General features: G+C 43.8%; 1 protein-coding gene across 1 annotated transcript in view; it reads left to right on the top strand.

Annotated features, from left to right (window-relative positions):
- LOC120530065 (cyclic nucleotide-gated cation channel beta-3-like) overlaps positions 1-26,366 on the top strand; it is a 64,877-nt gene that overhangs the window by 5,334 nt on the left and 33,177 nt on the right. Inside the window, exons 2-6 of the mRNA XM_039754212.1 lie at positions 847-1,055; positions 5,659-5,709; positions 5,792-5,878; positions 13,829-13,893; positions 20,588-20,710. Coding sequence (XP_039610146.1) covers positions 847-1,055; positions 5,659-5,709; positions 5,792-5,878; positions 13,829-13,893; positions 20,588-20,710 — 535 coding nt within the window. The remainder of the gene's footprint in view (positions 1-846; positions 1,056-5,658; positions 5,710-5,791; positions 5,879-13,828; positions 13,894-20,587; positions 20,711-26,366) is intronic.

The raw sequence follows: 26,366 nt of genomic DNA, 5'->3' as shown, positions 1-26,366 counted from the left end.
CTAAAATAAACATTATTATATATGCTTTAAACTAGTAATTCATATTTAATGAAACTTTCGTGATTTTGTCGGGCGATTTTGATGGCTCTATTTTGTCGGCGCATATGTCTATCAGCGCAAATGTCGGGTCACACAGGGCACACACCAAGCACACACTAGGGTCAATTTAGGATCGCCAGTGCACCTAAACTGCTTGTCTTTGGACTGTGGGTAGCAAACCCAGGTCTCCTAACTGTGAGGCAGCAGCGCTATCCACCGCGCCACCGAGCCGCCCCCTGAAGCAAATATTTGCAGCTCATATTGAAGAAGTAAAACAGCTGACCTCCGCCATCAAGAGAAAAGCAGAATCCGAATGCAAAGTGCTGTGTGATGAATTAGCAGTGTTTGAAGATAGGAATGTGTGTGATGTGCCATCTGCTGGAATGACAGAGGCGGAGCAACCAGACTGTCACATCGACAGACACACAGGCACTTACCCTTTTGTTAAGGGGGATAGAAAGGAGATACATACAGTGTATACAGAACATACAGAATCTTTTCTGCTGGAGTCAAAATTTTCTTTTTGTGAGTATTTCTTATTTTTACTTGTGTAATTTACAAAATATATTTGTGCTATTAAGTAAGTGATTTCTGTGCTTTGGATTTTTCAGTTTCTCCTCTAGTGGGCGATCATAGCATCTTGAGTTACTCCTCCACTTCTGTACCTTATGCATTTATATGCCATTCAGATCAAAGTTGTGTTTTCCAAAGTTGTCCAGACGTCGCCATCTTGCATTACCAGAGATGGAAATTAAATTAAATGTTCATCTAACGAGGTTCTCATTTTTGTTTCTTTTGCTCCCCAAGATCGCAGGTACATCATCTGGCTGTTCCTGGTGACCATAGCCTTCAACTGGAACTGCTGGTTTATTCCGATGAGGTGGGCTTTTCCCTACCAGACAGCCCAGAACACCATCTATTGGCTCTTTTTTGATTACCTGTTCGATGTTGTCTACCTGGTGGACATGCTGGTGTTTCAGCCGCGCTTGCAGTTCATCAGAGGTGGAGACATCATTGTAAGTCTTCTCAAATTCTTCAGTAAGCATCATAAACAGGACAGATAAGTCTCATGGGCTGATCTTTAACGTTCCCACTCATTTATTCAGTTTCTGTGCTTTACTTGTCAAATTCAGAGTCGCGGTGGGGAACGGAGTGTGAAGCGGCCAGTTTGAGGATCAGCAACTCCAAGTCTGAGGTTGTACTTTTCAGGCAGGAAAGGGTGGAGAACCTTCTGCAATTCGGGGATGAAGTTCCTCCTCAAATGGCAGAGTTTAGGTACAAGGATCTCATTCACGAGTGAAGGAAGAAGGGAGTGAGAGATCGACAGAGCAGCTACTACAGTCATGCAGACATTGCACCAGTCAGTTGTGGTGAAGAAAGAGCTGACCTGAAGGGCAAAGCTCATGATTCACTGGTTGATCTTCATCCCTTCCATTACAGATGGCCATGAGCTCTAGGTGGTGATAGAACAAACAAGATCACAAGTGGCAGATATTACTTTTCTTTGGAGGGTGTATGGGCTCAGTCATTGAGATAGGGCGAGGAGTGCAAATGTCCAGGAGGAGCTCCAAGTAGAGATGCTGCTGCTCCACTCCTCCTCATCAAAAGGAGTCAGTTGAGTTGGTTCTGGCTTCTGATTAAGATGCCTTACTGGGGAGATTTTTTAGTTTTGTCCAACCGGGGGGAGACCTCTGGGGAGACCCTGGATATTCTGGACAGATTACATCTCACGGCTTCTCTGAGAGCACCTCTGTATCCCCAGGAGGAATTGGATGAGGTGGTGAGGAAAAGGGACATCTGGACATTGTTGTTCAGGCTGATGCCCCCACGACCCAGACCAGGATAAGCAGGTACTACAGTCATGCAGACATTGCACCAGTCAGTCGTGGTGAAGAAAGAGCTGACCTGAAGGGCAAAGCTCATGATTCACTGGTTGATCTTCATCCCTTCCATTACAGATGGCCATGAGCTCTAGGTGGTGATAGAACAAACAAGATCACAAGTGGCAGATATTACTTTTCTTTGGAGGGTGTATGGGCTCAGTCATTGAGATAGGGCGAGGAGTGCAAATGTCCAGGAGGAGCTCCAAGTAGAGATGCTGCTGCTCCACTCCTCCTCATCAAAAGGAGTCAGTTGAGTTGGTTCTGGCTTCTGATTAAGATGCCTTACTGGGGAGATTTTTTAGTTTTGTCCAACCGGGGGGAGACCTCTGGGGAGACCCTGGATATTCTGGACAGATTACATCTCACGGCTTCTCTGAGAGCACCTCTGTATCCCCAGGAGGAATTGGATGAGGTGGTGAGGAAAAGGGACATCTGGACATTGTTGTTCAGGCTGATGCCCCCACGACCCAGACCAGGATAAGCAGGTACTACAGTCATGCAGACATTGCACCAGTCAGTCGTGGTGAAGAAAGAGCTGACCTGAAGGGCAAATCACTTGATTTACTGGTTGATCTTCATCCCTGCCATTACTGATGGCCATGAGCTCTAGGTGGTGACATAAAGAACAAGATCACAAGTGGCAGATATTAGTTTTCTTTGGAGGGTGTCTGGGCTCAGCTATTGAGATAAGGCGAGGAGTGCAGACTTCCAGGAGGAGCTCCAAGTAGTGACGCTGCTGCTCCACTCCTCCTCATCAAAAGGAATCAGTTGAGGTGGTCCTGGTTTCTGATTAGGATGCCTTACTGGGGAGATGCGTTAGGATTATCCAACCGGGGGGAGACCTCTGGGGAGACCCTGGATATTCTGGAGAGATTACATCTCTCTCTGGGAACACCTCTGTATACCCCAGGAGGAGTTGGATGAGGTGGTGAGGAAAAGGGACATCTGGACATTGTTGTTCACGCTGATGCCCCCACAACCCAGACCAGGATAAGCAGGATTAGAAAAGGAGCCTATACCCATGGGAGGTCAGTATCTAATTTGGATAGGATGTAGATACATACACATATTCCTCCACACTGGGTCAATTTAAAGGAATCACTAAGACTTAACACTGGAAGCCTACAAAAAAACCATCAAGCTGCTTGCTGCTTGTGCTGATCAACACATTGGCATAACAAAAGACGCTGATGGAGAGGTGCGAAGGAATTTAAGGTGGCTTGGGATTACGGAATTTTTCGTAGGCTTCAGGGATTCTAATGTTAAATCACAAAACAGGAAAAAATAATCTCATAGTAACATGTAAGGAATGTACAGAGACCACCTAGTATCTAGACTAGCATTTGAGCAGGGGGCTAACACAATGCCACCAACTCAGTTCAGTCTGTTTTAGACTCGGCCAGGATTTCATGATGAGCACCGTCCCCTTTGAACTGTGACTATTAAAGCCACAGATGGTATATGGGACCTGGGAACTTTCTGTACTTCAGCCAATGGGCGCCACAAGTCCCACTTCCCAATGCAAGTGAGCAAATAGCAATATGTTTGTTTTCTCGATACAACACAGCAGATTGGAGTTGGTGTTGAGTGGCTCTTCACATGTCACACAGTTCAGAGAATTCCGTGTATTCAAATTCCTGTCTCCCAAGTTGTCCCAAACCAGTCGCTGTATGGAATCCGCATGTTCTCCTCATGGAGTTTTCTTAGGGTGGTCCCATCTCGTGGTTCATCCCAAAGACGTACACATTCAGTGAAGTGCTCTTCAAGTGTGTCCCAATGTGCCATCCAGGGCAGCTTACTGTCTTCAACGTTACGGGGTCCATGTATTACAAATAAAGTGCCTGTAAGAAATCGAGCAAGATGACACCTTTTATTGGCTTTCTCAAGTCCAACAACAACAACATTTATTTCTAGAGCACATTTTCATACAAACAATGTAAAGTTGTGCTTGAAAGTTTGTGAACCCTTTAGAATTTTCTATATTTCTACATAAATATGACCTAAAACATCATCAGATTTTCACTCAAGTCCTAAAAGTAGATAAAGAGAAACCAGTTAAACAAATGAGACAAAAATATTATACTTGGTCATTTATTTATTGAGGAAAATGATCGAATATTACATATTTGTGAGTGGCAAAAGTATGTGAACCTTTGCTTTCAGTATCTGCTGTGACCCCCAATAACTCAACTAAAGCGTTTCCGGTAACTTCTGATCATTCCTGCACACCGGCTTGGAGGAATTTTCGTCCATTCCTCCGTACAGAACAGCTTCAACTCTGGGATGTTGGTGGGTTTCCTCACATGAACTACTCACTTCAGGTCCTTCCACAACATTTCGATTGGATTAAGGTCAGGACTTTGACTTGGCCATTCCAGAACATTCACTTTATTCTTCTTTAACCATTCTTTGGTAGAACGACTTGTGTGCTTAGGGTCGTTGTCTTGCTGCATGACCCACCTTCTCTTGAGATTCAGTTCATGGACAGATGTCCTGACATTTTCCTTTAGAATTCTCTGATATAATTCAGAATTCATTGTTCCATCAATGAAGGCAAGCCGTCCTGGCCCAGATGCAGTAAAACAGGCCCAAACCACGATACCAACACCACCATGTTTCACAGATGGGATGAGGTTCTTATGCTGGAATGCAGTGTTTTCCTTTCTCCAAACATAACGCTTTTCATTTAAACCAAAAAGTTCTATTTTGGTCTCATCCGTCCACAAAACATTCTTCCAATAGCCTTCTGGTTTGTCCACGTGATCTTTAGCAAACTGCAGACAAGCAGCAATGTTTTTTGGAGAGCAGTGGCTTTCTCCTTGCAACCCTGCCATGCACACCATTGTTGTTCAGTGTTCTCCTGATGGTGGACTCATGAACATGAACATTAGCCAATGTGAGAGAGGCCTTCAGTTGCTTAGAAGTTACCCTGGGGTCCTTTGTGACCTCGCTGACTATTACACATGTGCCTTGCTCTTGGAGTGATCTTTGTTGGTCGACCACTCCTGGGAGGGTAACAATGGTCTTGAATCTCCTCCATTTGTACACAATCTCTCTGACTGTGGATTGGTGGAGTCAAACTCTTTAGAGATGGTTTTGTAACCTTTTCCAGCCTGATGAGCATCAACAACTCTTTTGTGAGGTCCTCAGAAATCTCCTTTGTTCGTGCCATGATACACTTCCACAATCATGTGTTGTGAAGAGCAGACTTTGATAGATCCTGTTCTTTAAATGACACAGGATGCCCACTCACACCTGATTGGCATCCCATTGACTCGAATTTCACCTTCAAGCTAACTGATCATCCGTGAGGTTCACATACTTTTGCCACTCACAATTTTTGTGATGCACCATCTGTTGGAATGACAGAGACACAGCAAACTGGCGGACACACAGATACTCAGACACATCATTTTATTAAGGTGGATTCATTTAGACCATTTTGCAGAGATCTATATTAACTCTAACATTAAAGAGATTCTTTATGTTGACCAGTGTCAAAAATGTTGCAATACATCCACTGGAGTTCAATGTTGTATAAAAATTAAATATGAAAACTTTGAAGAGGGGGGTGAATTCTTTTTACAGGCACTGTAGGCCTTGTCCTCCCACATCCCAATGAACTGAATGAATCGGTTTCCCGGGTGCTACTCCGTCAACCTGATTCTGTCTTGTGTGAAACGCTTAGACGAGAAAGAAAGAGACGGAGATGATTCCATTTCCACTTCTTTTACAGTCTGACACAAAGGATATGAAGGCCAACTACCGGAGCTCGATGAGATTTCGGGTATGTTCTTGTCCCTCTCGACTGTCTCTGCTCAGTGGATCGATTCATTTGTTTCAAAGCTCTCTCTCTTATTGTCTTTCAGAGGGACTTTTGTAGCCTACTGCCTTTTGATGTGCTGTATATCAAGTTTGGACTTCTACCCGTGTTCAGAGTAAATCGCCTCATGAAGGTAATTTCTTCTACTTCTTGTTTTTCCATTGTTGACATAATTTATGCTTGGCTTCTCCAGAACCGACCCATATTTTGCAAAGAGCCTGGAGCTTAACTTTCACACCAAGAAGGTGGGCTCTACCTGGATGGAATGTGCATGTTCTCCCAATGCATTTCCTCCTGAATAGAGGAGGTCAACTGATCATAGACCATCCATAATAATACAGACTCACGCCCAGGGTTGTTCATACCTCACTGCCACTTGTGCCAGTGATCAACATTGATTGGGCCATAAGCTTAACACTAGAATCCCTGAAGCATATGAAAAAACTCGTAATCCCGACCCACCTTAAATCCCTTCACGCCTCTCTGTCAGCGTCTTTTGTGTTGTAAATGCGTCGATCACAACAAGCAGTAAGCAGCCTGCTGTCCCAAATCACCGCCGGAGTTCATCTCAGGCAAAAAGTTCTCAGAGCTCAAGCCAAGTCTCCTTATCTGCATGTGAGGTGCCTGGAGTTGTAGAAAGTAAATAATATCTCGCTATTTGGAATGCATACATTTCATGTGTGCTCTGTGTCCACAACTATCTGTGTAAATTGTAGGATGAAATGCAAGGCAGGAATCGTTGAACACATAACTAAAAAAGAAACGTTTTTCATATTTTAGTAATAATTGACAAAATGTACACATGAAGTGTATAACGTGTAAAGGCTGAAGTCCAGATATCAAATAAACACTTTCACAAAAAGTACACGTATAGCAAAACAAGTGCACTTTTATTCAAGAGTGTAACCCTAGAAAAAGAAATCAGTTTAAGGTACAACATTGACAGCTTTGTTGGTGCAACAGTAAGATCTGCTGATTGGTAATCAAAAGGTTGCTGGTTCGATTCCAAGCACGCCTGCTGCTCTTATTCTTACTATTATACAATAAAAACATACATTTGATTTGAGTCTGTAACAGCCGCTGTAAATGTATGGTACAGTGAAACCTCTGGTGACCCGAAGTAATTTCTCCCATAGGATTGTATGTAAATACAATTAATCCATTCCAGATCGTAAGAACTGTATGTAAATATATTGTTTAAAGATTTTTAAGCACACAAATAGTAAATTATACCATAGAATGGTCAGTGTAATAGTAAACTAAATGTAAAAACATTGAATAACACTGAGACAAACACCCAGGCTGCCTGCTCAGCTGCTCACTTTCTCTCTCTCTCTCTTGCTCTCTCTCGCTCTCTCTCTCTCGCGCTCGCTCTCTCTCTCTCTGCTCTCTCTCTCTCTCTTCTCTCTTTCTCTCTCTCTCTTGCTCTCTCCCTCTCACTCACACCAGCTTTCTCCTCCTGCTTCCTGCCTTCTCCTGCAACCTCCAGTTCTTTCCTGTTCTCTTCATTTTCCCTTTAGCTGACTCGCGCTTCTATTTATGAAGAGGACGTGGTAGTCGTGGCAATCAGCAGCTCCTGGGAACAATTACAGATGCAGACCGTTTCTCACCTGTGCACTTAGGTGAGAAACGCCCACCTCACGAACTCCTCAGGAACCTCTTCGGCCACACACCACCACGCCCCCTCACTAAGCCGCGAGTGCGGTGATTATTTATTAAAACTGGCCTTTTTGATGGGAGCTGTGGACCTGCTATACCACAGGAGGAAGCTGGGTTGAGAGGAGGTTACAGTTTTGAGGGAGAGTCCCTCTGCATGATGCACCGAGAACAATGTACAGTACAGGGAGAGACTGAACACGTGTGTAAATCATTGGCAGTACGAACTGGAAGGGAAGGGAAACTGGCTTGTTCATCACCCGATGTGTGGTCGTGAACAGATGCAGAAGTTTGGCAAACTTTTTGGTCCGTAACCATTTATATTTGTTCAGAGATGTTCATGACCCAAGGTTCCACTGTACTTGTAAAAGTTTATTTATTCAATTTTATTCTCTCAGTCACGTTCACATTTCCCCCGATCTGACACTGCTAGTTTCCAAATAAAGCCGTGCTATAGCAGAGGTGAACTCTTCAGGAATTCCAGTGTTAAAGACCACTCTGAATGGTCAAATGATATCTGTGGTCAATTGGCTAGGCAGACCCAGTCGATGAAAACGTGTAGTGAATGTTTCTTTGGAAGGTCTGAGTAGACATCTCGATTTGGTGTGCGCGCCACCAGTTGTCACCACCAGAGGTGCTTCTCCCAGATCTCAGTGAAAGCAGGAGACACGGAGTCTTCATTAATTCTGTTCAAGGCTTCTTTGGTGCTGAGCCATTTACCTCTTTAGCCCGTGTGTATCTCGGACTTTCAACAAACGCTACCACATACTTAGGGTCTTTTGAGACCCAGCATATATTTATATTTAAATCGAGCCACAAATAACCATAAGTGTCCACAGTTTTATTGAAACCTCTTTGATGAACACCTTGTCTGAGCTCTAACGCCTCTACAATTTCCAGTCTACACTATTCATGACATGATGGCATCAGAAGTGTCACTCTGCTCTGCTCCTCTCTCTGACACGTAATCTGCTATCAACAACAGAGGCTCTTTTAACGGCTTGCTGTGCTGATGAGCGTCCATCTGTGTCTTCTCTTTATCTCTTTCTTCACTCAACTTATGAACACCTACTGTAAAACAGGACACAAACAAAGAGTTGGGACACCACCCCGGTGACCCTGAGTAAATGAAAGGCTTAAAGCAAAGAAGATTAGGCAGTAATTGCAGAAACATCTCAGGCGCTCCAAGATGGCCAATTTTCAGGTTGTGAGTTCAAGTGGCAGGAACAGGAAGGTCCAGGTGGGCAAACACGGAAGTGAGTGACGTCAGAAATGGAGTGGCTGTCAATGTTTCGTTATGCAGAAGGAGAACAGGAGGCATTAGTATACAGCTGTGATGGGTCTAACTGCAGCCTGCAATACTTTTGACATATATCAGGTAATGGTAAGGTTTTGACACGTATTTTTAGGAAGTCACTGCACTGGAGAGATTCCGAAGGAGTGGAAAATGTCGAATATCATCTCATTATATAAAAGGGTGACCGGGCAGAGCCAAGCAACTACAGGCCAGTAAGCTTACATGAAACATCTCAGGAAAATTAATGGAAGGAATTATTAAGGATAAGATTGAGCAACACATGGCAAGGACAGGAGTTATTAGGGAGCAGTCAGTAGTGGGGTCAGAAGAGGGAGGTTGTGTTTACTAACATGTTGGAATTCTATGAGGAGAAACAAAAGGATACAACCAAAGAGGAGCAGATGAGATTATTTATCATGACTTTCAGAAAGCATTTGATAAGGTGCCACATGAGAGGTTGGGCATCAAACTAAAAGAAGTGGCAGTTCAGGGTGTGGTTTTTAGATGGGTGCAGAATTGGCTCAGACACAGGAAGCAGAGGGTGATGGTGTGAGGAACCTCATCAGAACTGGCCGATGTTGAGAGTGGTGACCAGCAGGGGGCAGTGCTGGGGCGACTGCTATTTTTAATATACAGTTAGGTCCATAAATATTTGGACAGAGACAACTTTTTTCATTTTGGTTCTGTACATTACCACAATGAATTTTAAATGAAACAACTCAGATGCAGTTGAAGTGCAGACTTTCAGCTTTAATTCAGTGGGTTGAACAAAACGATTGCATAAAAATGTGAGGCAACTAAAGTATTTTTTGAACACAATCCCTTCATTTCAGGGGCTCAAAAGTAATTGGACAATTGACTCAAAGGCTATTTCATGGGCAGGTGTGTTCAAGTCCGTCGTTATGTCTTATCAATTAAGCAGATAAAAGGCCTGGAGTTGATTTGAGGTGTGGTGCTTGCATGTGGAAGATTTTGCTGTGAACAGACAACATGCGGTCAAAGGAGCTCTCCATGCAGGTGACAGAAGCCATCCTTAAGCTGCGAAAACAGAAAAACCCATCTGAGAAATTGCTACAATATTACAGTGGCAAAATCTACAGTTTGGTACATCCTGAGAAAGAAAGCAAGCACTGGTGAACTCAGCAGCAAAAGACCTGGGCGTCCACGGAAGACAACAGTGGTGGATGATCGCAGAATCATTTCCATGGTGAAGAGAAACCCCTTCACAACAGCCCACCAAGTGAACAACACTCTCCAGGGTTGGCATATCGATATCCAAGTCTACCATAAAGAAGACTGCATGACAGTAAATACAGAGGGTGCACTGCATGGTGCAGCCACTCATAAGCCTCAAGAATAGAAAGGCTAGATTGGACTTTGCTAAAGAACATCTAAAAAAGCCAGCAGAGTTCTGGAAAAACATTCTTTGGACAGATGAAACCAAGATCAACCTCTACCAGAATGATGGCAAGAAAAAAGTATGGAGAAGGCGTGGAACAGCTCATTATCCAAAGTCTGTAAAACATGGTGGAGTCAGGCAGTGTGATGGCTTGGCGTGCATGGCTGCCAGTGGCACTGGGACACTAGTGTTTATTGATGATGTGACACAGGACAGAAGCAGCCGAATGAATTCTGAGGTGTTCAGAGACATACTGTCTGCTCAAATCCAGCTAAATGACGTCAAATTGATTGGGCGGCCGGCGTTTCATGATACAGATGGACAATGACCCAAAACATACAGCCAAAGCAACCCAGGAGTTTATTAAAGCAAAGAAGTGGAAAATTCTTGAATGGCCAAGTCAGTCACCTGATCTTAACCCAACTGAGCAGGCATTTCACTTGTTGAAGACTAAACTTGGACAGAAAGGCCCTCAAACAAACCGCAACTGAAAGTAAAGGCCTGGCAGAGCATTAAAGAGGAGGACACCCAGCATCTGGTGATGTCCACGAGTTCAAGACTTCAGGCTGGCATTGCCAGCAAAGGGTTTTCAACCAAGTATTAGAAATGAACATTTTATTACCAGTTATTTTATTTGTCCAATTACTTTTGAGCCCCTGAAGTGAAGGGATTGTGTTCATAAAATACTTTAGTTGCCTCACATTTTTATGCAATCGTTTTCTTCAACCCACTGAATTAAATCTGAAAGTCTGCACTTCAACGTCATCGGAGTTGTTTCATTTAAAATTCATTGTGGTGATGAACAGAACCGAAATTCGAAAAGAGTTGTCTCTGTCCAAATATTTATGGACCTAACTGTAAATGATTTCGATAGGAATACAAGTAACCAGCTGGTGAAGTTTGCAGATGATAGATACCAAGATAGGTGGACTAGCAGATAATTTGGAATCCGTCATATCATCACAGAAGGACTCCAGGTCACTTGCATCAAAATCAGAGCCCAGCAAGTCAGAGTCCGATTCAACAAGCAATATGCAAAGCGCCGTCCACAGAGTATTTTCCTTTGCGCGTTCGCTTTGGAGTATCGCCAGATGTTGATGCCATTTCAGAGGTTGTTTGCTCTTCGCTTCTCACGCATGTGCAGGTAATCGAGGTCAGATCAACCAAACCGTTGGGGCAGATTGCTGGGGTCCTTACCTGGCCGAGATGCCTGGAAGGACCGGAAGGGGGTATGTATAGCTTCCGGGCCACGAGAGGGCAACCGCCCTGGATTAAGAGAGGACCACGGGAGAAGATGGAGCAGGATGAAACTCCCATAAGGAGAGGAAAGGCAGCCAGGGACTTTGATAAAGCCCGGAGAAGAGGCGATTGGCGCTGAATGCACTGTGTTTGTGCTTGGGACTGTAATCCTGTGTTTAATTCTGTTTAATAAACGTGTGCAGTTTTATAAAGATGTGGTTTCCGACTGGTGGTGTCTGGGCAAGTCTCACACTGTCTTTCCTTCTAGCAAAGAGAGTCAAACTAAAAACATAACAGCGAGTTTTGCCACCGTTTACAACTGATTACAGACCTCTAACCCCTGAATTTTGACAAAAGTCGACATCCACCCTAAAAGAGTTAAAGGACCATCAACACCAAATCCATCCATCCATCCATCCATTACCCAACCCTCTATATCCTAACTGCAGGGTCACTGGGGTCTGCTGGAGCCAATCCCAGCCAGCACAGGGTGCAAGGCAGGAAAAAAACCCCAGGCAGGGCGCCAGCCCACCGCAGAACATCAAACCAAGTTAGTAATATATTGAACAATTATTATTTAAAGTAATGTTGAATAAATCGGACTCTGCATAAAAGGTAAAGTACCACTTCTGGTTAGCGGAGATTGCCCAAAAGTTGATAGAAACCTACGCTTTGTACCTAATACAGTGGAACCTCGGTTTGAGAATTAAGTTCGGAAACGTGATCACAATCCAAAGCACTTTCGTATATCAAAGTCGAATTTCCCCATAAGAAATAATGGAAACTCAGAGGATTCGTTCCAGAACCCAAAACTATTCATATAAAAATGATTAATACAAAATATAAAGTAAAATACATAAAACAAATTAACCTGCACTTTACCTTTAAAAACAATCATGGCTGGTTTGAGTGAGTTTCTAAACTCTTGTGGGATTCCACCCAACGGGATGACCGCTGAAAGAAGCGTCCCAAAGCAATCGCAGTCTCCCAAGCTGTAGCAGTTGGCGTATAAGCGCATCCAAAAGATTGCGGACATGCTATAAAAGCGCCTGTCGTCGATGGGTCATACAAGGAGCATTATAAAGATCCCACTGCAATAAATAACAAGCGCTGTTGCTGTTTCAAGCTGAATAAAGCTGGTGTTAAAGTACTGAGACTCAGCTTTGTGTTTTGGGGCAAGATGGGGACTCGCTTCAGCACGCACACACACACACACAGTCACAATGCTGTAGTAAACAGATGTTGACTATGAGTGAGCACACAGACTCAGGCGGAGAATAGGAGGCGATTGCCTACAAGAGGAAGAGAGAGAGAGAGAGAGAGAGCGCCGCGGCGAAAGTGAGATAAGGAGAGAGAGAGAGAGCGAGAGCGAGAGATAAGGAGATAGAAACACGAGCTGAGATAAGGAGATAGAGGCGGGGTGGCGAGAGAGATAAGGAGTGAGAGAGAGAGAGAGAGAGAGAGAGATGCGGGCGGCGAGATAAGGAGAGATAAGGAGAGAGAGAGTGGCAGCGGCGAGAGAGAGATAAGGAGATAGAAACACGCTGCGGCGAGGTAAGCGTGTGGCGAGAGATAAGGAGTGAGAGAGAGAGAGAGAGAGAGAGAGAGAACCATCAGCGTGGATCACAGTGAGATAAGGAGAGAGAGAGTGCAAGACGAGAGAGGAGAGAGATAAGGAGAGAGAGGAGAGAGTGCTGCGAGAGCGAGCGAGAGAAATAAGGAGTGAGAGAGAGAGAGCAGCAGAGAGACAGAAGAACCATCAGCTCAGTTGTGATCACATGACGCTCAGCAGACAAAGTGTATCCATACTACTCGTATTCCAAGATATAGCTCGTTTATCAAGTCAAAATTTATTAAAAATTTTGCTCGTCTTGCAAAACACTCGTAAACCAAGTTACTCGTAAACCGAGGTTCCACTGTACTTGTATGCAAAATTTGGGCGACCTAAGTGAAAGCGAACTCAAGTTTACATACCACACAGACAGGCACACAGACATAATTCCAAAAATGGTATTTTTGGACTGAGGGTGGTCTAAAATGTCAAGATTCATTAAAATCTCGAGGTCGAATTTTTGGACAATTACAATACTTTCCCTATGAGAAAGTTAAACATTTTTGGAATTTGACGGCTTCACTAAGTTACGTGAGCATTCAGAGTGACTTTTAACTCCAAAGAGGTCACGACATGCACCCAGTAACGTCAGACCAGTTTTAGCACCTGAAGTACAAAATGACTTCGGCCCTAACCAAACAAAATGGCAGCCATAATAGTAAAAATAAGAAGAACCAAATAGAAAATATGAACATATTCATGATGTGCTGGCCTCACAAACCGCAATAAAGGTGCAGGAGGAGAGCACACAAAACGAATAAGAGAAATGAACACAGCAGTAAAGTAAGTTGTCCGGTTTAACACGGGCATCATTTGCTGTCCAGTCAGGCCCATTCATGCACTTTCCCATCATAGCTCCATTTTGTCTTTTTTCTTTCAGTACGAGTCGTTCTTTGAATTTAATGATCGCCTAGAGAGCATCATGGACAAAGCGTACATCTACAGGTAGGACTTGGGAGTTTTATTGTGTATTGTGTTGTATTGACCCCCTTCTTTGACACCCACTGCACGGCCAACCTACCTGGAAGGGGGTCTCTCTTTGAACTGCCTTTCCCAAAGTTTCTTCCATTTTTCCCTACAAGGTTTTTTTTTGGGAGTTTTTTCTTTGTCTTCTTAGAGAGTCAAGGCTGGGGGGCTGTCAAGAGGCGGGGCCTGTTAAAGTCCATTGCGGCACTTCCTGTGTGATTTTGGGCTTTACATAAAATAAACTGTATTGTATTGTATTGTATTGTATGACGTGTCTACATATGAGGAGAAGAGGAAGGTCTGAATAAATGTAATCAGAGCCGCCCTGTCCTATACGCAGATCACACATTTGGGGGGGGGACAGGTTCAGGTGCCAATAGGATTTGGATTTTTTAATTTTATTACAATCGTTCCATACAAATAGATCAATTTTTATAAAAATAAGATTGAAAACAAATCAACCCCCACCCCTGAGAAAGAGAGCATGGCCAGCAGAGTAAAACTTAAAGCTAATAAAAATAAGTCAATAAATTAATAAGTGAATAAAGATAAATGGAGAAGAAAAAGAAATGGGGAGACAATCTGCTTCCTCAGTGCTTTAAATGTTTATTCTAAAATATTACTGGTCAGATCCTCCCAGTTTTTGAAAACATTTTGCACAGACCCTCGAAGTTAGAATTTGATTTTTTTCCAATTTCAAATAATATAAAACATCAGCTACCCACTGACTTAGAATAGGAGAGAGTTAGGATTCTACCAGTTGTGCAAGACAAGTCTGCGTGCCAATAGTGTAGTGAAGGCCATCACAGTTTGTTTGTCCTTCCCCACTAGGAGGGATTGGGACCCCAAGGCTGTCTGAGAGGCGTTTAAAGACGTTGGTCCAGAATGATGTTAATTGGGTGCATGTGGCCCAAAACATGTGACCCAGTGAGGCTGGAGCTCGATTGCAACGTTCGCAGTTTGGATCTCGCCCTGGAAACATTTTGGACAGTTTGAAATGAGACATGTGCTCGATATATCATTTTGACTTGAATAATTGTATGCTTTGCGCATATGGAGCTCGAGTGAATTCTCTGCATTGCTACCTTCCACTCCTTTTCTGAGACGTTGAGTGAGAGATCTTTTTCCCAGTGTCTTCTTGGATCTTTGAAAGGGAGGGACTGTGAAATGGTTTTATATATTACAGATATATAATGACTGATCGATATTTTTATCAGCAGAGAGATGGGTGGGAGGTGAGGAAAATCAGGCAGGTCCTGTTTAACAAAGCTTGTGATTTGAAGACAGTGAAAGAAATGTGTGGCTGGAGGAAATGACTGCTCATCAGATGAAGAAAGAAAAAAACAGAAATATAAAAATAAGATTAGACAAAACTAAGTAACAAAGAACCAAATAAAGTCAAAACAAAAACCTCCAGAGGGCTGGAGATAAAAAAAAAAATCTGCAGGGGTTCCAAGGCCACGAGACCACCCGGCCCTCCTAACATCAATGATCTCAATCAGCCCTCATGGTTTTCAGGTGGAAAAATGAGATGATGATGATGATGATGGTCATGTGGGCCTCTGGCCTTCAGTCCATCAATGTAGGAGCTGCACGGTGCTTTGATCGGGTGGTGAGGGTGCAGATCACCATAACAGACAACCGGAAAGAGTAGGGGTTAGTAGAGAGTGTGGAGCCACCAGGAACGACAATGATAATTAAATGCATATCCAGAGTATCAGGAGTGATGAGAAAGCCATGTTCAAATAACGGGTTTTTATCAGTTTTTTAAAGTGCTCTACCGTTTCAGCCTGGCAAATTCCTGTCGGTCAGACGCCCAGTGGTCAGGTGACAGACGTCTCACAGAGAGAGCCCAGGAGCCGCTGGTGTGCAGGGACTGCCAACTCTAAAGATGGTGCGACATAATATCAGGTGAAGGGTCCAGGCCGTTTTCATTTGTGTTATTGTGTGTAACGCTCTTCTGAATCAACACTCTTATGCACAGTTGGATTTTCGTTAAATACAAATTCGACACAATGATGGCAGCCGATGACCGTTATGTCAGAGTCAATTGTGGGGTCTTCTTGTTTTCAGGGTGGGGTCCCGACATGTGTGTCCGTATCTGTATACTGCTCTCTGCTGTCACTGACCGGACAAACTGAAGTTTAGATAAAGTTAGATCAAGGTTCACTACATTTTTATTAACTGCACTAAGTTGGTTTATTGAGCACATTCAGCTGTAATTCTAGTAGTTTTCTGTAAGCCACAAGCCAAACCCTGCAGAATCAGAGTTTCAAACCATAAGAGATTCTTTAATAAACAGTAAAAGAACAGTCAAGGAGGAGGTGAAGTGCATCAGGAATAGGTAAGGGGAATTAAAAGATACAGACAGGGAAATAGCAGACGCCCTAAACTTACATTGTTCTGAGGTGCTCACTCAGTGGAAAACCTCAGAGCAGTAACAGGGACTACTAAGGAGGTACGGAGGGATTTGGAAATTGTAGAGAGAGAGAAGAGCTGCTTAGATTAGATAAGATGAAATCAAACAAATCACCAGGACCAGATCAGATTTATCACAGAGTTCTTAAGGAGGCTAGTGAGTGCAGATAGAAACCCTTGACACAGATTTTTAGGAAGTCACTGCAAAGGACTGGAAAATGACAAATATCATCCTGTTATGTAAAAAGGGCGACAGGGCAGATCCGAGCAACTATAGGCCAGTAAGCTTAACATGAAACATCTCAGGAAAATGAATGGAAGGAATTATTAAGCATAAGATTGAGCAACACATGACAAGGACAGGAGTTATTAGGAAGCATGGGGTCGTGTTTTACTAACAGGCTGGAATTCTATGAGGAGCAACAAAAGGATACGACCAGAGAGGAGCAGATGAGATTATTGATGTGGACTTTCTGAAAGCATTTGATGAGGTGCCACATGAGAGGTTGGGCATCAAATTAAAAGAAGTGGCAGTTCAGGGTGATGTTTTTAGATGGGTGCAGAATTGGCTCAGACACAGGAAGCAGAGGGTGATGGTGTGAGGAGCCTCAGAACTGGCCGATGTTAAGAGTGGTGACCAGCAGGGGGCAGTGCTGGGGCCGCTGCTATTTTAATATAAATAAATGATTTAAAGGAAAAGGAACAAGCTGGTGAAGTTTGCAGATGACACCAAGATAGGTGGATTAGCAGATAATTTGGAATCCATTATATCATCACAGAAGGACTTGGATAGCAGACAGGCTTGAGGTGATTTGTGGAAGATGAAATTTAATGTCAGTAAATGTAAAGAATTACACATAGAAAGTAAAAATGTGAGGTTTGAATACACAATGGGCGGTCAGAAAATTGAGAGTCCACCTTATGAGAAGGATTTAGGAGTCATAGTGGACTCTAAGCTATCAACTTCAGACAGTGTTCAGAAGCCATTAACAGAATGTCAGGTTATATAGCGCCTTGACGTGTGGAGTACAAGTCACAGGAGGTTCTGCCCAAGCTTTATAACACACTGGTGAGGCCTCATCTGGAGTCCTGGTGCAGTTTTGGTCTCCAGGCTATAAAAAGGACATAACAGCACTAGAAAATGTCCAGAGAAGAGCGACTGGGCTGATTCAGAGTTATGAAGAAAGATTAAAGAGCTGAGCCTTTAGATTTAAGTGAAAGAAGATTAAGAGGAGACCTGACTGAAGTGTTTAAAATTATGAAGGGAATTAGTCCTGTGGATTGAGACTTGTATTTTTAAAATGAGTTCATCAAGAACACGGAGACACAGTTGGAAACTTGTTAAACATTAGAAAGTTTTTCTTTACACAAAGAACGACAGACACTTGGAATAAGCGACCAAGTAGTGTGGTAGACAGTCAGACTTTAGGGACTTTCAAAACTCGACTTGATGTTTTTTGGACGAAATAAGTGGAGAGGACTGGCGAGCTTTGTTGGGCTGAATGGCCTGTTCTCGTCCAGAATGTTTTAATGTTTATTTTCATTAAGGCTTAAACTGTGGCATCAGCGCAGCACAGCTCTTCTCTTTCCTTCTCTCTTTCTTCTCCTCCACACCTGAACTCCACTCTCATGGACGAAGTCAAGCGGCTCCTTTTATGTTGAGTTCTTCTGATGTTAGGGCACAGGCTGACAGAAGCACTTCTGGGTCAATCAGAAGTCCCATAACTCCTTGCAGCAGGGCTGCCCCACTGGACTACAGTTCCCAGCATTCCCTTTGGATGACTCAATGGGTACCGAAACCCTGGGATGCTGCCATTTAGCTTTGAAACGTAGCCTCCACCAATCTCTTCATTATATTGGCCTCTTGGCTGGTTAAGAGAATGGGGCCAATCCCAGCTGGGATGCCAGCCTATGCGTGCCGTCCTTTACGGTGCCCACACATGCGATTTAACTTTGGGAGATGGACCATTGATTTGATGTTCTCCTGCAGGTTGCTTTGCCTTTGTGGTTTTGTGTTGTTCTGATGATGAGTGGAAGATCCGGCGAAGGACACTCCTGTCTCTCTGTGTCTGTCCGGGGCGTCACATCCTTCAGGCAAAAGTGGCCGTGGTGTCCGAAAAAGAGCAGCAGAAAACAAGACGTTACGGAAAAGGTCACTGTGGTGTTCGTCTCGTTTTTTGCGTTTTCTTTCCGACCCAAACCTGCGCTTTTAAAAATTTGAAATGTTCATAAATTGGTGCTCAGTTTTAAAGGTTGGAATTTCCTTCTCCAGACATTTCTGTGCAAACACAATTCAGCTAATCAGTCAAAATGTCTTTATTGTTTATGGCAGCAGCTGAGAAAATCCTCTGTAATAAGAAATAAAACCTTTGACAAACTTGTTAGAAATGTCTCTTTTTTTAGACAGCTTCAATTAGCTTCTCCTGTCATCCCCCATAATTCAATGACAACATGCGTCAAGTTCAATTACACCCTCTGAGTCCGCCATTAAGACGTCTGAGATTTAATAAGGCCGAGGCTGCGTCGTCCTTCTCTCAAAGTTTGGATGACAGCTTTGACCTGCCATCTCTACGTAAAGCAGCGGCGTGTCGCGCCAACGTCACCCTCATACCCAGCTGATCCAGTTTAGGGTCCCGGGAACGCCAGAGTCTGTTCGGGCAGGTCTGGTTATGAGGTGGGAATGGCACGGGGCGGCAGGCCAGTCAGGGTAGGAGCTCATTTATTTATTTATTTAGGGGCAATTATTGTCCCCACTAACTGGAATCCTGGGGCATTTTATGAGATAACAGAGGAATTATGTGAAATATACAGGGTGGGTAGACAGACTGACATATGAAAGGCACTATATAATAGATAGATAGATAGATAGATAGATATGAAAGGCACTATATGATAGATAGATAGATATGAAAGGCACTATATGATAGATAGATAGATAGATTGAAAGGCACTATATAAAATATAGATAGATAGATAGATAGATGTGAAAGGCACTATATAATAGATAGATAGATATTAAAAAGGCACTATATAACATATAGATAGATAGATAGAAAGGAAAGGTACAATAAGATAGATAGATAGATAGATAGATAGAAGTGAAAGGCACTATATAAAAGATAGATAGTTAGATAGATAGATAGATAGATAGATAGATAGATAGGTGAAAGGCACTATATAATAGACAGACATATATAGCCACTGTAAGGATGTGAGGACTGGAGTTTTGTGTTTGTATTTTCTTGTTATAATTCTTGCAGCAGCATTTTGAATTAACTGAAAGCAGTATGAAGATCAGATGTCTACCATTGCGCTGTAAATGAGAGTGTGAAATTAACAAAAAGAGAAAACATAAAATTACCAAAAAGTGACACCATGAAATTTACATTAAAAATCCAGAGTGTGAAATTAATAAGAAAAACGTGACAGCATAACTTCAGCCAAACAGAATTTTTCTGTTCATTTTTTCCTGTTGAAATGTAATAGTAGTTGCTGGGTTTGTTTGGGGGATTGGGATTGGTGGGGGGGGTGTTTATCGTGTCCCTGTCCCTGTCCTTGTCCCTGTCCCTCATGACCGCAGCACTTTTTAAAGCCGGTCTCAAGCAGACCTTCACTGTCTAAGTTTGTGTCTAACGCGAGAGCCTTTTGTCGTGTGGTCTTCCCAGATTATTTTCTGGCCCACAGCCTTTCTTGTTGTTTTTCCGACTATGAGTTTCCTAGTCAGGTCCTTTGCAAGTGTCTCGCAGTTCCCTGTAATTCATTTTCTAATTAATTCGAGCAGAACAGTCAGTTGAATTTTGGCAAAGGACATTTAAGCATATTTTGCTTTTCTTTTTTTCATCATTTTTTTCTCCAAACTCGCCTCACATTCTTCTCTTGCCTTAAATTCATCCAGTGTGTGTTTTTTTAATGGTTGCCATTGCTTTTAGTGCCAGTCCTGCCATTTCTAATGTGATCCAATAAAATTGCCTCTCTAGTTTATTAACGTTCATTAAGTCACATTTTTGGGTCACACTGGTTTTGTTTTCCACTCACACTTTAAGAAAAAGGAAAAAGAAATAATTGCTTACACTGTAAAAATTCTGCACTAACTAAGGCTATTGATGTTTAAACATAGCGTAGTCGGCAAGATCACCTTTGGCTCAAATTCTGAAGTGGGGTGTTACTAATGATCTTGATTTTTCCATTCATCCTCCAATATTATTTTTCAAAAATTCATTTAGTTTGCTATTTTGTTGGACTTTTCTTTTTCCAGGGTCATCCGAACCACCGGATATCTGTTGTATATTCTACATCTCAATTCCTGCCTGTACTACATGGCCTCCGACTATGAAGGTATTGCCAGCACAAAATGGGTCTACGATGGAGAAGGCAACAAGTATGATTCCTCCTTTCTCTTTATGTGTTTGTTTTTCTGAAGACTAAAGTGATTTGTAAGACACGATAAGCGTCACGTTGTTAGGAGTCTGTTTTCTGACTGGGATGCTTTATCTTTTGTTCTTACTCAGTTGCTCATATTGTACTTATGTTTCCTCATTTTCTTGATAATGTCAGTATGGTGCCATATTGTCTTCCCATGTTCTCGGCAATAACGTCACACAACTGAGGACACCGATGTTGGAAATGTTGTCATTCCTGTGACAGTTTAAGGAGACACCACAGTGTTGATAGCGTAAAGGGTTCTGGATGAGACGATTCCGGTTCTTACCTTCTGCATAGTGTGGCACTAGAGGGTGCTGTCGCTCCTCGGACCCGATAGACAAACGTCCCGGACACAAAAAGGGATTATTATTAAATTCTTTCCTTTTCTCTAATAGTGCCTCTAAGCACCCCAACCGCCATACAAAGGCAAGTAATACTAATAATTAATCACAATAATTCTCTCCTCCACACCGCCAAGCAAGCGTTGTCCACCTCCTCCCGACTCCGGCTTGTTTGTTGGGTCTCCACTGGCCATTTATATAGTCCTCGACCCAGAAGGATGGAGAAATGGATTTTTCTTTAGCCTGGAAGTAGTTCTGTGCTTCCATCCCCGTGACTTTGGAGTACTGCCAGGCTATGTAGGCAGTAGGGACCCCCCAATCTCCCTTCAGAGTCTTCTGGTGGCACCCATGGTACCCAGCAGGGCTGTGTTGCCAAACTCCAAGTCCCATAGTGCCCTGCGGGCATCCGGGGCACTGCTGCAGTCCAGGGAAGCTGCCAACTAGCATCCTGGGAGAGGCAGTGTCCCAAAGCACCACAGCCATAATTAACACAATACTCAATAATAAATACAATAGTCTCATCTCCTCCACACCTCCCAGCAAGTGCTGTCCACCTCCTCCCGACTCCGGCTCGCTTGCTGGGTCTCCTTCATAATGCAGCCCAGGGAAGCTGCCCATCTATCGTCCTGGGAGAGGCAGTGTCCTTGATAAGCTGCCTTCCTTCTTTTACTTCCGGCGTCCGCCATCCCTTACAATGGTTATGTTTTGGAAATGTTTTGTGGTTCTTCAGGAATGTTTGGCTCGAAAGATAGATAGAGTGAAAGGCACTATATAGATAGATAGATAGATAGATAGATAGATAGATAGATAGATACTTTATAAATTCACATACTCCAGCAGCAGCATACTGATAATAAACAATATTAAATTAAAGAGTGATAACAATGACAGTATAACAGACAATAACTTTGTATAATGTTAAAGTTTACCCCCCTGGGTGGAACTAAAGAGTCGCATAGTGTGGGGTCTCCTCAGTCTGTCAGTGGAGCAGGATGGTGACAGCAGTCTGTCGCTGAAGCTGCTCCTCTGTCTGGAGATGATCCTGTTCAGTGGATGCAGTGGATTCTCCATGATTGACAGGAGTCTGCTCAGCGCCCGTCGCTCTGCCACGGATGTCAAACTTTCCAGCTTTACTCCTACAATAGAGCCTGCCTTCTTAACCAGTTTGTCCAGGTGTGAGGCGTCCTTCTTCTTTATGCTGTCTCATCAGCACACCAATGTGTAGAAGAGGACGCTCGACACAACCATCTGATAGAACATCTGCAGCATCTTATTGCAGATGTTGAAGGACGCCATCCTTTTAATGAAGTATAGTCGGCTCTGTCCTTTCTTGCACAGAGCATCAGTATTGACAGCCCAGTCCAGTTTATCATCCAGCTGCACTCCCAGGTATTTATAGGTCTGTACCCTCTGCACAGTCACCTCTGATGATCATAGAGGTCCATGAGGGGCCTGGTCCTCCTAAAATCCACCACCAGCTCCTTGGTTTTGCTGGTGTTCAGGTGTAAGTGGTTTGAGTCGCACCATTTAACAAAGTCCTTGATTAGGTTCCTATACTCCTCCTCCTGCCCACTCCTGATGCAGCCCACCATAGCAGTGTCATCAGCGAACTTTTGCACGTGGCAGGACTCCGAGTTGTATTGGAAGTCTGATGTATGTTGGCTGAACAGGATCGGAGAAAGTCCAGTCCCCTGCGGCGCTCCTGTGCTGCTGACCACCATGTCAGACCTGCAGTTCCCGAGACACACATACTGAGGTCTGTCTGTAAGATAGTCCACGATCCATGACACCAGGTGTGAATCTACTGCCATCTCTGTCAGCTTGTCCCTAAGGAGCAGAGGTTGGATGGTGTTGAAGGTGCTAGAGAAGTCCAGAAACATAATTCTTGCAGCACCACTGCCTCTGTCCAAATGCGAGAGGGATCGGTGTAGCATGTAGATGATGGCATCCTCTGCTCCCACCTTCTCCTGGTATGTGAACTGCAGAGGGTCGAGGGCGTGGTGGACCTGTGGCCTCAGGTGGTGAAGCAGCAGTGGTTTTCATGTTTCTCAGTTTCTAATCCACAACCTCTTTTGTTTTGCCCAACTCAGTCCCAAAATCCCTCAGGATGAACATTTCCTGTGTTCACAATTCCCGTAACATCTGCTCATTTACTTTAACTTCTGTTTGCTTAGTGTGACGCTGAGCAGCATCCTCTGAGTGACATGCGCAGTGCCCACAGCTGAAGGATTCTTTTTGTTTGTTTGTGATGTGTGACATTTTAAGTATGGGCCGCTAGCCTAGAGATGAAGTCAGAGTAGAGTCCAACGTACCGCGGGTTAGTCAGGAGGAACAGCGCAGGGCGTGAATTGTCTGTACAGGCAGGCGGGACACTGGTATCCTGTCAAGAGAAAGTCCACGCCAACCAAACAAATACGCGTGTACTGAAACATGGCGATTTACGACAGCACACGTACATTCTGATGAAGGCGGCAGACAAAAGGGGAGCCCACTGTGCTTTAGATTTGTTTTTAATTTTATCTTTAACAACAAGGGGCTGATCATGGAAGGGTGACGTGGATTTATGGAAGAGTATTCATTTTACGTCAGTGACCTCTTGGGCACGGCCACCAGCAGTGTGTCTGTGTGCAGAGAGAGTGTCAACCTCGTCATCGAGAGGTTTACTTACCTCGGCGGTGACATTCATGTGACTCTGGTGACTCTCCTTATGAAGTCAGTAGACGGATTGGGAGAGCATGGGGGGGTCATGAGGTCGCTGGAAAGGGGTGTGTGGTTCTCCTGATATTTGCTAAAGGACGAAGGTCCAAGTCTTTAGAGTCCTGGTGCTTCCTGGTTGAGAGACATGGATGCTATCCAGTGACCTGCGATGAAGACTGGACTCCTTTGGTGTCTCTTCAGAGGGTCCTTGGGTACCATTGGTTTGACTTTGTGTTGCTCATGGAGTCCCGAACGAGGCACATGACCTGCATTGTGAGGGAGTGTCAGTTACGGCACTACGGCCGTACGACGCGATTACCCGAGGGTGATCCGGCTCATAGGATCCTCAATGATGGGGACCTGAGTGGCTGGACCAGGCCAAGGGGTCGCCTACGTAACAGACAGAGGGTCATTTCCAGAGGGCGGGACTGGACCGCGTGTCTGCCTGGGGGGTTGCCAACTAGGATCCCGAGTTGTTTTGTCATGTGGTGGGCACGGAGATGCACTGTACCAGTGCAGGCTCCCCAACTTGACTTGATGTAAGTTATTGAGTAGTTTGGTTAGAGTCTGAGTATCAGACACGGACAAATGTGGTGGTCCTCTAACAGCTCATTTGAAAAAGTCCCGTACGCCTCGTGAAAAATGATGAGATGAGAAGCCACTGTCCCCTGATATGTCATCATGTAAAGCTAAGCAAGTGTGACCTTATTGTACAAAGATCTTCTAAAATGGCCTGGAGATGCTCGGTGGGACCCTTAGGTCGAAGTGATTTGTCCAACTCGCTGTTTTCCTGAATTCGTATCACACGTGTATCTCCAATCGTGTAATCGGTCATTCAGCCGATGTAAATGGACAGAAGTTGTCACTCTGCTGTTGGGTGTCATCGCGTGTCCCACACTGAACGTGAAAGGAGAGAGTCGTCTGAGGAGATCAGAAAGAAAACGATAGATCAGCAAGGCTAGCAGGCCACCATCTCCAAGCAGCTTGATGTTCCTGTGACAGCAGCTACAAATATTATGAAGAAGTGTAAGGTCCGTGGGAGTGAAGCCAACCTCACTGGACACGGAGGAACATCACCCCCATAATGAATGGGTAGAAGGACAGTGAGAACGTTAGACGAAAAGCCAAGGACAACTAAAAAAAAGATAAAAGCTGAACGTCAAGGTCGGGGTCCATCGGTGTGCAGCGGCCCGTTGAGTGGGAGCAGCAAGGAGGTGAGGATCATCAGGGATGGGGATGACCATCTCAGGGATTACCATATGTAATGTTTGGAAATGTTTGCTGTTTCTGCTGAAGTGCGGCAATAGAGGCGACGTGGCCATAATTAGGGAATGAGAATTGAGATTCGTTTTGTTCTGATAGGAGGATTCAAAATTCTGGACATGCTTGGCTTTAACAGTGTTTTAGATATTTACCAAGAAGTAGCGTGCTATAGAAGTTATGAAAAAGAAAAGGAAACATTTTAAAAATAACGTAGCGTGATTATCAATTTGATTGTCGTAGGCTTATTTTAGTATTGAGACTGAATTTGATGATTGGAAAGAGTTTCAATGTACAGGGTGGTCCAGATCTAATTGTGCAGATCCAGATCGTCTGGATGACTTTGATTTACGCGGGGACGATTCCAGTTCGGTGCAAAGACGATTCTTCATGTCGTCAGTTCGCACACTTCTCGATTGTCCGGGATTTTTCCGGTGATTTTCTATGTAATAAACTTAATAAGTTATATAGCGTAATGAAAATTGCATAATTAGATCTGGACCACCCTATACATGTCGTGTATGAGGAATGCACATTTTTAGGATGTCAGGATCTCTTTGTAAACAAGGTTTGCAGTTCTGGACTCGGGCTGTAAAATGACGAGCTGCTGGTCTGCTGAGCTCACTCCTGAGCATGCAACGTACATTCGGCCGTGTGAGAAGCCATCTTGTGTCAAGTCAATGGCGACCATTTTTAGTGTCTGGCCCTGTGACTTGTTTATTGTCCTAGTGAAGCAGAACCTTACTGGAATTTGGAGGCATTTGAATTGGAATGGGAGCTCAGAGGGTATGAGAGGGATGTGAGGAATAAATCCAGTCTCTCCTGAGCCAGTTCCAGTGAAGACGAGGTTCTTGTGCAGAGACGTGATCTGAAGCCTGGTGCCGTTACAAAGATTTGGTGATTGTAAGTTTTGTAGTAACATCATTGGTGCACCGACCTTCAGAAGTAGAGTATGTGGAGGACTTCCTGGAGGATTAAGAGTGTGAAGAAACTCTAGCGGATGGAGCACCACAATCTCTAGTCCTACAAGTCGACAGACTTAGAGGTTTTTGTTTCGTAAGTTAGTTGGTGAAGTAAAATGGTGTTTTTAAGTGAAGTCAGGCCATTTTCTAGTGTTAGAACAGCTCTCGTCCTTTTCATTCAGATTTTGTAGGTTGGGGTTAACATTTTCAATAAGGGTTTGAGACATAGATTGTTAGTAACATTGATTTTACAGTTCTGTTCAATAAAATCGATGAGGAGAGCTGCGAACTCTCCGTCTTTTTTGTCGCAGTTCCAGTAAACCCTCGTGCTTATTCTTAAGGTCAGAACGTC

Source organism: Polypterus senegalus, chromosome 5 (genome assembly GCF_016835505.1).
Source record: "Polypterus senegalus isolate Bchr_013 chromosome 5, ASM1683550v1, whole genome shotgun sequence".
NCBI classification, from domain to species: domain Eukaryota; kingdom Metazoa; phylum Chordata; class Cladistia; order Polypteriformes; family Polypteridae; genus Polypterus; species Polypterus senegalus.
The sequence above is the reverse complement of the archived record's forward strand: the minus strand, read 5'-3'. Positions and strand labels throughout refer to the sequence as shown.